General features: G+C 37.1%; 1 protein-coding gene across 2 annotated transcripts; it reads right to left on the bottom strand.

Moving 5' to 3' along the window:
- Positions 1–623: 623 nt before the first annotated feature.
- LOC136257600 (extracellular serine proteinase-like) lies at positions 624–13,517 on the bottom strand. Of its 2 annotated transcripts, none has more exons than XM_066050840.1 (6): positions 13,434–13,517; positions 2,490–2,642; positions 2,307–2,432; positions 2,007–2,178; positions 1,472–1,874; positions 624–1,111 (listed from the first exon to the last, which is right to left on the bottom strand). In XM_066050840.1, exons 2-6 carry the CDS (start codon positions 2,607–2,609, stop codon positions 739–741), a joined length of 1,194 nt encoding a protein of 397 aa, XP_065906912.1. In that variant the 5' UTR covers positions 2,610–2,642; positions 13,434–13,517; the 3' UTR covers positions 624–738. The 2 variants fall into 2 exon arrangements, with proteins under 2 accessions (XP_065906912.1, XP_065906911.1); XM_066050839.1 differs by lacking the exon at positions 13,434–13,517 and adding an exon at positions 2,825–3,135.
- Positions 13,518–14,116: the final 599 nt, after the last annotated feature.

Raw genomic sequence — 14,116 nt, 5'->3', positions numbered from 1 at the left:
CTTGGAGACCCAGACCAGTGGTGGAGGAAGTAGTTGATATGAGGGGGGGCTGACCAAAGTATAGAATCTCTGGCAGTAGGAGGTTCTGAGGGGCTGTGCCCCCCAGAAGCTGTAACCATTTTAGCTTTCACAATGTCCGAAAACTCACCAAAATTAATCTATAGCAATTTTATAGGTACAATTTAACTAAAACACCAACTTTTATTTATTTAAAACAGGCTATTTGCCAGTTTAAAAAATTTAAAACCTTGCTTTTAGGTGTTGACAACAGGGTTAATGAACATGTAGCATTTATAAACAGTATACAAAACAGCCTATAACCACCTGGAAATACTTTATAAAGTGGTAAGGCACCAACTCTTAAAGTAAGAGGTACCTGGTTCGATTCCTGTTGTAGGAAACTATTTTTAGGAACATGTTTTTATGAAGGCCTTGACTGCTCTATTAGGGTATTTGAGCATTCTATTAAAGTATATCAATCTTTATCATGGTTTTCGGCCCCACTCCAAGAAGGATAATATCATTCTGAGGTTACCCCCCTCAGCAGAGTGAGGGGAGGCTTCAGCCCCCTAGCCCCCCCCACCCCTCGCTGCCTATGACCCAGACAAATATACAGAAGATGTGATATAATATGATCAACATTGTAATGATAATAAAGGACAATGTGTGCAGACTACAAAATGTTCTACATGTGTAATAAACAATTGTTGCATAGTCCATCTCAATCAATAACAAGCACTAAATATACAGGAGGCAGTTTGGTGTTTGTCTTCTTAGATTTTGTGATTTGATTTCATTGAAGTTAAGTCTGTTGCGGGTGCAAGACTTAATAATGACATTTTTTAGTTGTCGTGGTCCAGCTCTTCTGTTTCGGTTCCAATAAATAGCAGCTACTCCACTCACAAGTGGTGTGGCCATTGATGTACCACTAGACTTAACCACAGCAGTACGACTGGATATTCCTGCACTTCTAATATTCTGTCCTGGGGCAAATATGTCTACACATTTTCCATAGTTTGTTCCACCACCATTTGGTCGATTGTTATAAAGTTTGTCACCTTGACGTGTTCCTCCTACTGTAAAAGCAGCTGGTGATGATCCAGGTGAAAACCTGTAGAATAAAATGGTGAATCCTGCTACAACAGTGTTAAAGAATGACCATCACACATGATGCATAGAATTTCTAATAGACTATCAGTAAACTTTGCTACTGTTGTGAGCTTGGCTAAGTGCTTTCAGTAAAGTTCTGCTTGTGTTTGCATAGCCTCTAAAATTCCTTGAATAATTTGTTTTTGCACACAACACATGTTTGCTACGTATTCATCTGTAATATTTGCCAGCCCTATCCTAATCATGCTGTCTTGAAAAGCACTTCTAATTATTTTCCTAGTAGGTATGCTTGTGTAATGTGTAATGCATGGAGCACTTGTGTGCACAGATGATAGCAAACCATAAGAGAAACAGATAATACCTGCATGCATCATTGAAGTGATTACCAGCGGCAACCACCACAAGTATCCCTGCATTTGTAGCAGTCCTGATAGCATTAGTTACTGCTTCAGATCGAGGTCCTGAAATTGACATATTAATAATAATCCTTCTACTTTTGTTTCTTCGCTTGGTCCTAATGACATGGTTTATTCCAAGAATGATGGTACTATATGGGCCAAGTCCATTACACCCAAGCACACGAGTGCTGAACACCCTTGCTCCTTTAGCTGCACCAAAAGTCTTTCCAACAGCTAATGCAGCAACGAGAGTTCCATGACCACGGCAATCTCTTCCTCGTTGCTTGGTGCCAGTAACTTTATCAGTAGGATCATAGGAATCATATCTAGCTCTACCTTGAAACTCTTGATGATCAAATCTAATGCCTGTAGAAGAAATTGCAATTGTAAATGTGTACAAATTATAATATTTTCACTGATTTAAGGGGAAAACAAGAACATTGGAAAACTTAGGAGTACTATATGTAAATGCTTGAGAGTGTGTAGCCATTAGCTAACCTGTGTCTAAGACGTAGATATCAACTCCTGCTCCATTGTTGCTAGTGGAGTACCGTCCATCCAGTGGGAGATAACGTTCGTCAATCCTATCTAAATGCCATTGTGAAGTTCGTCCTGTCGCTTCTGCCATCTGATCTTCTTCAATGTATTCCACATCTGATTGTTCACACATCTGACAACATCATGTAGTTATAATGATATTACGACACAGTAAGTCGCGCACACACACACATACATGCACAGCACACATATCCAACCATACATTACTTATTTTGCTCCTGTTACCACCTACTTACATACCATGTCAACTCCATCATGATTCATTTTCACTACAGCCCCATGAAGATGTGAAGAGTGAAATTCTTCAACGCCATCAATCATCACAGAACTGTCAACATCATCTGTAGCACTGGCAATGGGTGGCATCTAACACCAATCAAGAAAACATTGGATGATATTGTGTGAGTGTATCCATGCACTCACCATTTTAGACATGTTACAGTTTTCCTTCATCATCACAATGTAGCTGGATGGAATGACAGATCCTTGTCTACCTCTGATTATCTTCTGACACTTGTAAGAGTTGTCCATCAGTTCAACCATCTTAATAGACTCCACCAGGTCACTGCGACATAACTGTGAATACAAACAACATAGAATGTTTGGAAATTTTTCTATGCTGATGTGGTTGTGCATGCATGGAGATATATTCTACATAAATTATGTAACTGAATATAATTTTTTTTCTTTGCCTATATAGTTACTGTCACACCATCCAGGAGCCTATAAGCTGCTGATATCAGCAAGGCATACTGTACCTTCTTCAGATCTTTAGGAACCAGTGTGGCTGTAAATGATTTATCTGAGTACTGAATGTTACTAGCCCCATTTAGTCTGTCAATGAGAGACTGAATTTTGTTTGATCTGGTGTAAAGAGTGGTAGTGACCATGTATCGGCCAGTCTCCAATATAGTCTTAGCTCCATTATTCCCCACTGTATCACTGGTAAGTATCAACTTGTCACATTTCATTGCTGAAGTGATCATGACCATAGTTGTAGCTACAAGAAGGATCTTCTGTAGCTGATATTTAAACATCATCTTGACTGCTCCTTATTAACTCTTTGATACTGAACTTTGTTCTACTGCTCTGTCACAAGTGTTGCTGCTTTTATAACAATTTTGGTGGATATGTTGTATGGATTCTGTCAACTTTATGACTCACAAACCTTTATTCATATTTATGTCATAATTGTGGGACTAATTATGGTTCTACAATATACCTACATTTAGTCAATCATACCAAGGCATACTGAAGCTGCAATACTTTGAGGTCTGAAGACCCACTACCAAACATGTGTAGTATAGTGGTTAATAGTAACTACAATGTAAGCTGATAGGGGACCAGAGCTAAGCATTTTCTGTGCTCACTTTTATACTAGACATCAAAAACAATAAATAAATCATATAACATTTTTGGTACATAACACATGCTTGCAATGGTTTAGTAGGTTAATAGTTGATATCTTCCTTTGTAACTGAAAAATATAAAGTTTTAGTCCTAGGTTCCTGTACATTAGTCTTCCAAACATCATGGCCACATTTGTGTTTATAATGTCATTGTGAATAAGGTCTGTTGTAGGGTAGTTTTTGCAACCTGTGTATAGGCACATTGTTGTGCAACATGTTAATGGAATGTTTGGATACAGTAGATATAATGTTAATGCACATCCTTATGAGTTGCAGTAAGACAGTGCAATATGTTACGTTTCTGTGTGTATGATGCATGGGAAGATCAAATGTTAGTTTATGCTTGAACTGTATGTGTAGAGTAGTACATGAGGCAGCAGTTCTAGGTATATGGGCAATTATAGAACAGTTTATATGGATAAAGGGATGATTTGCTTGGAGAAAAAAGTACTATATATTGCAAGTGACTTTATTTATAGTAGCAAATAGTGAAAAACTTAAAGGCACTCAATGTAATGAATCAAAGGCCACACTCATTTTTACTCAAATCACAAAATCAGCAGAATGGACACAACAGAACTAAATTTAAATTGTCCATTAGAGATACATATATTGCTTCAAAAGCACTTAGCTAGATTTGCTTAGTTATATAGTAACATAATATTATTTGCTACACCATACAATAGACACCCACAAGTATTGATCACTTTAATGTGCAAGCAATGAAATGTGCAGTAGGTCAGTGACTACTTGCAGTTAGTAAATATCTCATTACTTCTTCAGGCTACTCATTGCCACACTTCTTCTTGCAACACTGTGAAAAAAGAGGGATATAAGATGGTATTTCCAGTGACTTATTGAATACAAAAAAGCTTGATATAACCTGTAGTATACTAGCAATCACATGTAAGGCTTTAGTTAATGTGTTAAACATACTGAAACCATATATATGATGGTATAGTGTGGGCATTATATTTGATATAAACTAATGTGGTAAATAAACTAAAACCATATATGTAATAGTATAGTATGCATTATACTAAAGTATAACATGAGTATAATACAGGATTTATATTAAGGTTTATTTGTATTCAATAAGCCACTGGAAATACCATCTTATATCCCACCTTTTTCACAGTGCAATGCTCTGCAATCTTCTTGCTGCACATATAAACTGCTGAGACCACACACTGTTGTATGGCTTAATGTTTTTACTGTCAACATGCATCAAAGATTTTTCTCTGCATCAAAGGTCAGAAATACGTACACCATGATATATCCTTAACCACAAGGTTATATGTGAAATATAAGTCAGTGTCAAAGTGACATATACCCCGTCGGTTAAATGCTGCATGTGGCATTTATAATCAATAGGACAACTATTTAAATTTAATCTGTGCTCAATACAATGCATGTTGAAGCCCTTGTTTTCAAAAATCATGGCACCATTCAAGTGTGACTACTATTGAAGATGCAGCATTTAGCCAAGTAAATAATGGTATGTATGTATCTGTATATAGTATGCTTACACACATGCTGCATGGCATTCAAAAATATGTCTACTTGTACAATTATACATTGAATGTCAAATGTGCCATTCTGTATTATTCGTGACAGAAATTGGAAGTAGTGTATGTACACTTTCAATAAATATTATTTTAATTACACATGATATTTCCTTCCTGCACATACAGTATTAATTTAATATAATGTACAACTTATAGTGTTGTTATATGTCCACTAAGCCACTGACAAGAGGTGATAATACTGCACAACTATAGTGTTAATATGTAGCTCATTTTATTCACTACATTGTAATATGATTACAAACTGCACAAGAGTGTGTGGGATTGTGACTGATTGACGTTGGTAAACAATCCTATTGATTGATAGCAAAATAGGTAAGGATGTTTTATGTATATAGCTATCCCATGACCAGTAGGAGGGTGATGTTTCCCGAGTGTACTGGGATATAAGTAGGTATTTTGTATCACAGTGTGAATCACAGCCCCCATAAGCCTGATTTTAGTGGCTGAAAACATTATGAAGTTGGACAAAGTGGCTCAAGTAGCACAAACATACATCATGGCCTGCACTCTAGCAATGTATCCCTCCCTACTCACATAATATGGCTGGTTTCGAGGTTTTCTTCCATGTGCTATAGTACATACAAGTTGAGCCAAGCCCTGAGAAATAGCTAAAACAAAGAAAATTAATAGATCTTTTTTCTCAAGAGAAATAACATTTCAGGCAATCATATAATTAGTGGTTACAGTAAAAATGTCAAGAGCAGACAAGTGTGATTTGGTCCCATTACAAGTTTGGTAAAATAATGTTACAAACAGTACACTTTATAGCTCATAGAAAATGTATGGTGAAAATTTTGATTGGTTATAGATAATACTGTATGTCATGCAGACATTTGAATGAAAAGATTTGGAGGGTCAAGCAATACTACAGAACCAAATTTCATAACTTGTGTAATTCCATCCTTGAGTTATATATTAAATGTTTTTGAGAGTTCAGTTCAATGCAAAGATTCTCATTGCTCTTTCCATCTTTTCATCACCCATGCATGATACGTATAAAATGCAATTGCATCTGTACTGAAACGCTTCCTAGCTTGCACATATAGTACTGAAAATTTTGGAGGGGGTGCTACCCCCTTAAATCTGAACTTGGTAGGGTAGTATATTTGCAACCTATGTATTGTACATTGTTGTGTAACATGTTAATGGGATGTTTGAATACAGTGGATATACAGAAATGTAATGCACATTTCCTTATGAGTTGTAGTGTAAGATGGCATAGCAGTGTAAACCCATCACATACCTGCATAAGAGTTTGATGTGTCAGGAGGTAAAATTAATGCAGTACATTTTGTGTTCTTGAACTGTTTACCTCATGAGACAAACAGTTCTATGTAAATGGACAATTACAGAACAGTGCATGGGTAATGGGATGATTTCCTTGAAGAAGAAAGTGGTATGCAAGTTTTTATAACAAATAGACACCCAGCAGTAGAAGTTAGAAAAAGTTATTTAGTTTTCAAAACTACTCAATAGATTTTAAATAGTTTCTCTGTAGACTATTCATTAAGCTTGAGCAAGTTCTCTTTATCTACTAAAACACTGCCAAGACTTGTGCTGGGAATACATTTATGATAGTTATATACAATGGCCCATAGTGATTGTCTGATAATGAGGCATATCTATAATTACATCATTACATAAAAATAGTGGGGGGGGGGAACTTTGTTAAGTGAGGGAGAGACAGCATTTTGCTACAATATCAAACAAGGGCATGTATAGTATTTTGAAATACAAATAAGCATATATGCATATCATTTGCTAATTTTTGTCTGGTTTTGCCAGACAATCCCATTTTCACACTGCAACAATAAGTTTATTACCTCTTACCATTATCAAAGTCAGACAAATCACAAGCACATTCAATTTGGTTACTGTGTGTAATTATGACATCACATTTTGTAATTGCAGATAAGGCTCATAGACGCCTCGTTGTGAGTTGAAGTTTTCTTCTAAAATACACTTAGCTTACCTGAATGAAAAACTCAAAGTCACAGTGTACAGCTTTGAGGCTAACATGGACATACATGCATCGTTCCAAAAAGCATGCACTTTGTTTGCTTAGTTACATAGCAACACAGTTTGCCATACTGTTCTTGCACTGTACTATAGACAACCACAAGTCTCAATATGCAAGGAACACATGATACAAGTTAAATGTGTAGTAGCTGTGACTTGCAGTTAGTGAATGTCTCATGTTTCTCCAAGTTACTAATTGCCACACTTCTGCTTGCAATGCTCTGCAGTCTTCTTGCTGCAGACTACCTAGTATTGTGCAGCTTAATGCTTGTCATGCATCAAAGACTTTTCTTTGCATCGAACACTTTAATGTCAGAAATACGTAACAAATCATGATCACAAGGTTGTATGACTCTGCAGTCTCCCTTGATCCAAGGTGTCAAAGTGGTATGTATTTATTTAGTATACTTACATACATACATACATGGATACTTGCATTCAAACACATGGTTACTTGAATACACAATGAATGTTGAATATGCCATAAGATCACTTTTGTAGATCCAGTCACATACAGAATAGCTCTTGTAAGTTTGACTGATGACTATAACTCATGTTGTTATCCTGTCACCTTAAAATTACATGGTGATGTGTTTGAGATACAATGTGACCAAAACTTAAGCTGGTACCTTATTTACAAGTCAAGTCATGGGTTGCCAGATACATCCAATTGGAAAGGCTCTAAGATCCCTTTCCAGTCATATATACATAATACATTAATAGCATATGCATCCTTAATATATTTGTCTTATTCAATAAAATTTTTTTCATTACATGTGATATTTCCTTCCTGCACATGAAGTATTATAGTAAATCTTAGTGTTGTTATGTCCATTAAGAAGAGGTGATTATACTACACAACTATAGTGTTACTATATGTAACTTGTTTCATTACAAACTGTACAAGTGTGTGTGAGATTGTGGCTGATTGATATTCACTATGAAAAAGGTGGGATATAATATGTGACCGGATTTGCGAAAAGGTACCTTTTCCACACATTTGACATACCAGCAAACAAAATAATGTAACACTTGACTCCTTATACCAATTAACTTGCTCTTAGTATCAAAATGTAGCCAGATACTGTGGTTACATTCATTGAAAATTTCAAGCAATTATATGCAATGATCAAAAAGTTATGAAGCTTTGAAGTCCAAAAAATGGGTCAAATTTTGTGTGTGAAAAAGGTACCTTTTCGCAAATCCGGTCACATATGGTAATTCCAGTGGCTTATTGAATACAAATAAGCCTTACTGAATATAAATCCTGTATTATACCAAGAGTTAATAATAGTGGAGAGGAGAGTGTCTAACACAATACAGAGCCTCTACAAATGATTCAGTGTAATTTAAAGGGATTTTCTCAGACGTGTTAACAAGTGCACACTGCCAGAGAAAAAGAAATGTGGTGATTGCACATGGGAACAACAAAGAAATGTGATGATTAAAGCAATCTTCACATATAGAATATACTACAAATCACAGAATTTTACAGAGGAATCCCTTTGAATCACACTGAATCATTTGTAGAGACTCTATATTGTGTTGAACACTCTCCTCTCAATTATTAACTCTTGATTATACTCATCTTATACTTTAGTATAATCCATACTATACTATTGCATATATGGTTTCAGTTTATTTACCACATTACCTGAAATAGCTTATATCATACACTATGATAGTAGTGTATAGTAGGGACCACAAAGGAGTAGGCATGGCCCACAAAATAACATCACCAAAAAACAGCCTCAATTTTCCCAGACAACGATTTTTTTTGAGGCAGTATTGGTTAGGTAAAACTAAGCCCAAACAAGCTTTCAGATCGACCTGAAATGCTTTCAGCAAGTTGCTACAGAATTTAAATTTTTTTTATTTTATTCAATGGAACTTTCTACTGACTGCCTGATGCCTTCAGACAAACGTAACTCGATAACAGCTAAGGCTACGAGCTTGATTTTTTGACTGTTCGACGTTGCTTCAGCCCAAGAGGTGCCTTTTGGCATACCACAGTACATACAATGCATTCTTCATGGACTTACCAGTGTTCTCCCTTGTGTCCCATTCATCTTTGCTGACAGCGAAAAGTGTCGATTTCGGGTGGTGGCACGTGGTGGCTTCCCTTCGTAACGAAAATCGTCCATATTTTTCATAGTGGCTACTTCGATTGCAGAGGTGTTTTTAAAACAGTTTTTGATTCGTACTGCTGTGTAACGGGTTGAACATAGCCAACAATGAAGTGTAATGGATACTTCACTTTTCAGACGATAATTTATATGACTAGCATTAGCTAACTAATTTATATAGCTTCTTTTTTATATTCAAAACCTTGCCATGTTCATGCAGGTTCTTCCTTAGGACCATACACGTGGTCGCATGTGACCGAGGACTATCACACTTTCTGTAATTTATGAACTTTCATCACTTCATAATTATTGATGGTTTTCTCTCACTGGGGCACGCGGCACCAACCCTTTCTTTCGGTATGCGTGGGATGCGGCACCAACCCTTTCTTTCGGTATGCGTGGGTTGCAGAGATGCTTTTCGAACAGCTCTTGATTCGTACTGTTGTGTAATGGGTTGAACATAGCTGACAACGAAGCGTAATGGATACTTTACTTTTCAGATAATATAGCTGGGGCGCGCGGCGCCATTTCAAATGCAGTATGCGTCACCAATCATAATAATATTATTTACAAAAAAAGTTAACAAACAAGTATTTCAAAAAATTTGGAATTTATAACTAGAGTACGGACCATAGCACATCGATAAAAAGTACTGAAACAAGCAGGAGTAGTACATGATATTAAATCACAGTTAGCTAAACAATAAGAAGTGTTATATCCCTACTGTGCATTTCCAATATGGTATCTTGGAGCACAGTAGGGATATAACACTTCTTATTGTTTACTGTGATTTAATATCGTGCACTACTCCAGCTTGTTTCAGTACCTTTCATTGATGTGCTATGGTCCCTACTCTAGTTATAAATTCCAATTTTTTTGAAATACTTGTCTAATATAATCTAATCCAAAACAGCCAAGCTGTAAAAAAAGAGTGCGGCCCTCAAAAAGGCTATGGTGAAAAAAGATGTGAAATCCAAGGTGGTGGCCAAGAAATGGCTGTGATGGTAGGTTAATGATAAAATTTTAATAACAACAATTCAGGTGAATTTTGGTGCCACTTGGTCTTGGCACAAAATTCACCTGAATTGTCATTATTAAAATTTTTACCATTAACCTACCATCACAGCCATTTCTTGGCCGCCACCTTGGATTTCACATCTTTTTTCACCATAGCCTTTTTGAGGGCTGCAGTCTTTTTTTACAGCTTGGCTGTTTTGGATTAGATTTCACTTCTTTTTGTATTTGTATACCCCAAAGCCGGCCTATGGCCAGCTTTGGGGCTTTTTAAACGTATCTTTTTTTCTTTACCACAGGTAGAAAAGATGAAGCAGATGTTGAATACTTTAAATATTTCTGATTTTATCAGTAAATGTACAAATTATATATATATAATACATATATTTATTACAGAACTCTACATGGTGGCTTCTTTGTAACTGAACACTCTACAAGGTGAGTCCTTCTAGCTGATCTCTCTACAGGATGAATTGTTTGTAGCTGAACTATCTACAAGGTAACTTCTTCTAGCTGATCTTTCTACAGGGTGATTTGCTTGCAGCTGAACTCTCTACAAAGTAACTTCTTCTAGCTGATCTGGATCACTTGTTTCTAGCTGATCTCTCTACAGGGTGAATTGTTTCTAGCTGAACTCTCTACAGGGTGATTTGTTTGCAGCTGAACTCTATGCATGGTGGTTTCTTTGTAACTGAACTCTCTACAAGGTGACTTCTTCTAGCTGATCTCTCTACAGGATGATTTGTTTGTAGCTGAACTATCTACAAGGTAACTTCTTCTAGCTGATCTTTCTACAGGGTGATTTGTTTGCAGTTGAACTCTCCACAAGGTAACTTCTTCTAGCTGATCTCTCTACAGGATCACTTGTTTCTAGCTGATCTCTCTACAGGGTGAATTGTTTCTAGCTGAACTCTCTACAGGGTGATTTGTTTGTAGCTGAACTCTATACATGGTGGTTTCTTTGTAACCGAACTCTCTACAAGGTGACTTCTTCTAGCTGATCTCTCTACAGGATGATTTGTTTGTAGCTGAACTATCTACAAGATAACTTCTTCTATATAGCTGATCTTTCTACAGGGTGATTTGTTTGTAGCTGAACTCTCTACAAGGTAACTTCTTCTAGTTGATCTCTCTACAGGATCACTTGTTTGTAGCTGAATTCTGTACAGGTGAATTGTTTGCAGCTGAACTCTCTACATGATGGTTCCTTTGTAGCTGAACTCTCTACAAGGTAACTTCTTCTAGCTGATCTCTCTACAGGGTGATTTGTTTGTAGCTGAATTCTATACAGGGTGATTTGTTTGCAGCTGAACTCTCTACATGGTGGTTTCTTTGTAGCTGAACTCTCTACAAAGTAACTTCTTCTAGCTGATGTCTCTACAGGGTCACTTGTTTGTAGTTGAGCTCTCTACATAATGGTTTCTTTGTAGCTGAACTCTCTACAAGGTCACTTCTTCTAGCTGATGTCTCTACAGGGTCACTAGTTAGTAGCTGAACTCTCTACAAGGTGACTTCTTCTAGCTGATCTTTCTACAGGGTGATTTGTTTGTAGCTGAACTCTCTACAGGTGATTTGTTTGCAGCTGAACTCTCTACGTGATGGTTTCTTTGTAGCTGAACTCTCTACAAGGTAACTTCTTCTAGCTGATCCCTCTACAGGACGATTTGTTTGTAGCTGAACTCTCTACATGGTGGTTTCTTTGTAGCTGAACTCTCTACAAGGTGACTTCTTCTAGCTGATCCCTCTACAGGGCGATTTGTTTGTAGCTGAACTCTCTACATGGTGGTTTCTTTGTAGCTGAACTCTCTACAAGGTGATTTCTTCGCTGAACTACGTAGTTGAACTCCCTACAAGGTGACTTCTTCTAGCTGATCCCTCTACAGGGCGATTTGTTTGTAGCTGAACTCTCTACAGGGTGAATTGTTTGTAGCTGAACTCTCTACAGGGCGATTTGTTTGTAGTTGATCTCTATACAGGTTACTAGTTTCTAGTTGATCTCTTGAATTCTTTTCAGGGTGACTGCTCTATTAGAGTATCTTGATCTCGCACTTGCTACACCAAGTTGGATTTCGTGTTATAACTCCGTGACTTTAAGTCTGATTCTTCTACACCATTGAAGAGCCTTTCTAAGATGATTACTCCATCGGTACAGCAAATTTCAAAGCATTACTCCAAGCGGTTTTTCTGGTAGGCGTGGAAAGTAGTTGTTTTTTTACTAGTTAATCTCGATTGCATAATTGTTACACACTGTTGGTTTTTTCGTTGTATCTTCCTGGTTTTTAGCTCAATTTCTTTCAAACCACAGGTTCAATAGTTAACCTATTCACCCACCGATTTTCAGCTTCTTCCCATGAGCGGCTTCCCCTGTAGGCGTGACAACATATTGGTGTTATTTTTCATGAATAATCACTAATAACTCTTTATCTGTTTATCGTATTCCAGCCAAAGTTGGTACCGAGATGTGCCTTTATACTCCCCTTCTGTGTACCAAATTTCAAAGCAATTGGATATTGCGTTCGTGTTTTATAGCAGTTTTTGTAAGTGTGTGAAAAGAGGAAGAAAAATAAGGAGAAACTAAGCCAATTTTTGAAGTAGCATATCTCGGGAACGCTTAAAGTGATTTCGCTCAAATTTGGAATGTGGAGTACTGAAGTTGGAGGGCGTGTCCACAGCAAAAATCGTCTTGTTTTACCAAGGCAGTACAGAGCTATGGAGGTGCGAAAATTGCGTTTTTGTTCTTCCTGTCAATATACTCACGGGTGTTGCGTGCCGGCTTCTTGGGCCGCACGACATACTACCGTGTGACTTGATGCCCACACTATACCATCACATACGTGGTTTCAGTATGTTTAACACATTAACTATTTAAGCCTTACATGAGATTGTTAGTATACTGCAGGTTATACCAAGCTTTTTTGTATTCAATAAGCTACTGGAAATACCATCTTATATCCCTCATTTTTCACAGTGATTGGTAAACAATTCAAGTGGTCGACAGCAAAATAAAAGGATGTTTTATTAGTATACAATATCACACAACTGTCCAGGGGCGGATTTAGGGGGGGGGGCTAAGGGGGCTGTAGCCCCCCCTTTCCTTTCTAAGTTAGTACTTGGCCCATAAAACCCTAAATCTTCTATGTGTATCAAAAGCAGACTTATTTCAGGAACTATGCATCACCACCAACACAAATAATGTTTATGTAACTATACCTATTGTTCAACTCTGTTCCAGGAGAATATAGCTTCCTTTTCCTCAAGAGTTCTTCAAAAACAAGTTTCGATTGTGGGTTGCATCTCCAGTTACAAAAGTTTTAATTGTGGGTTTTGTTTTATTCAGATGATTAGCAGTGTTTCCACTATGGCTATAAGAGGTGATTAGTGTGGTTTTTATATTTTAAAAGGTTCAAAAAGTGCTAGTTGGTTTAATTGGTTAGATTTATCAGCTTCAGTATAATATGTAGCTAGTTACCAACTCAGCCATTTGGCAAACTGTAGTCTTTTGGTAATTTGCAGTCTCATAAGGCAGCTATAGCATATTCACCCACTTTTGTCTTTGAATGTAAAATCTACCTTCTGATATGACCCCATGCTGTGGGTTATGGTGCTGGCATTTGTAGCTAGCCTATATAGTTCAGTCTTCATAACCCAGCAGACATAATAAGTTGACTATCACAACAAATTCAGAAAACCCATAAATGCAATATAGTTGCACTTTGCTAAGGATTGCCAGTGGACTAGCTAATAGCACCCTTCACTGCGTTCTGCTTTTCAGTACACTTTATTGGTGTTATGGCTAACAAAGTGTCACTAGGCTAAGGAGCATGCATACTAATAATTGTGACGTTCAACACACTACTACTTAGCTATACGTGTTTCTGGCTAAGAGGAGTTGA

Source organism: Dysidea avara, chromosome 6, assembly GCF_963678975.1.
Source record: "Dysidea avara chromosome 6, odDysAvar1.4, whole genome shotgun sequence".
Lineage (NCBI taxonomy): Eukaryota > Metazoa > Porifera > Demospongiae > Dictyoceratida > Dysideidae > Dysidea > Dysidea avara.
Note: the sequence above shows the minus strand (reverse complement) of the source record. Positions and strands in the feature narration are given on the sequence as shown.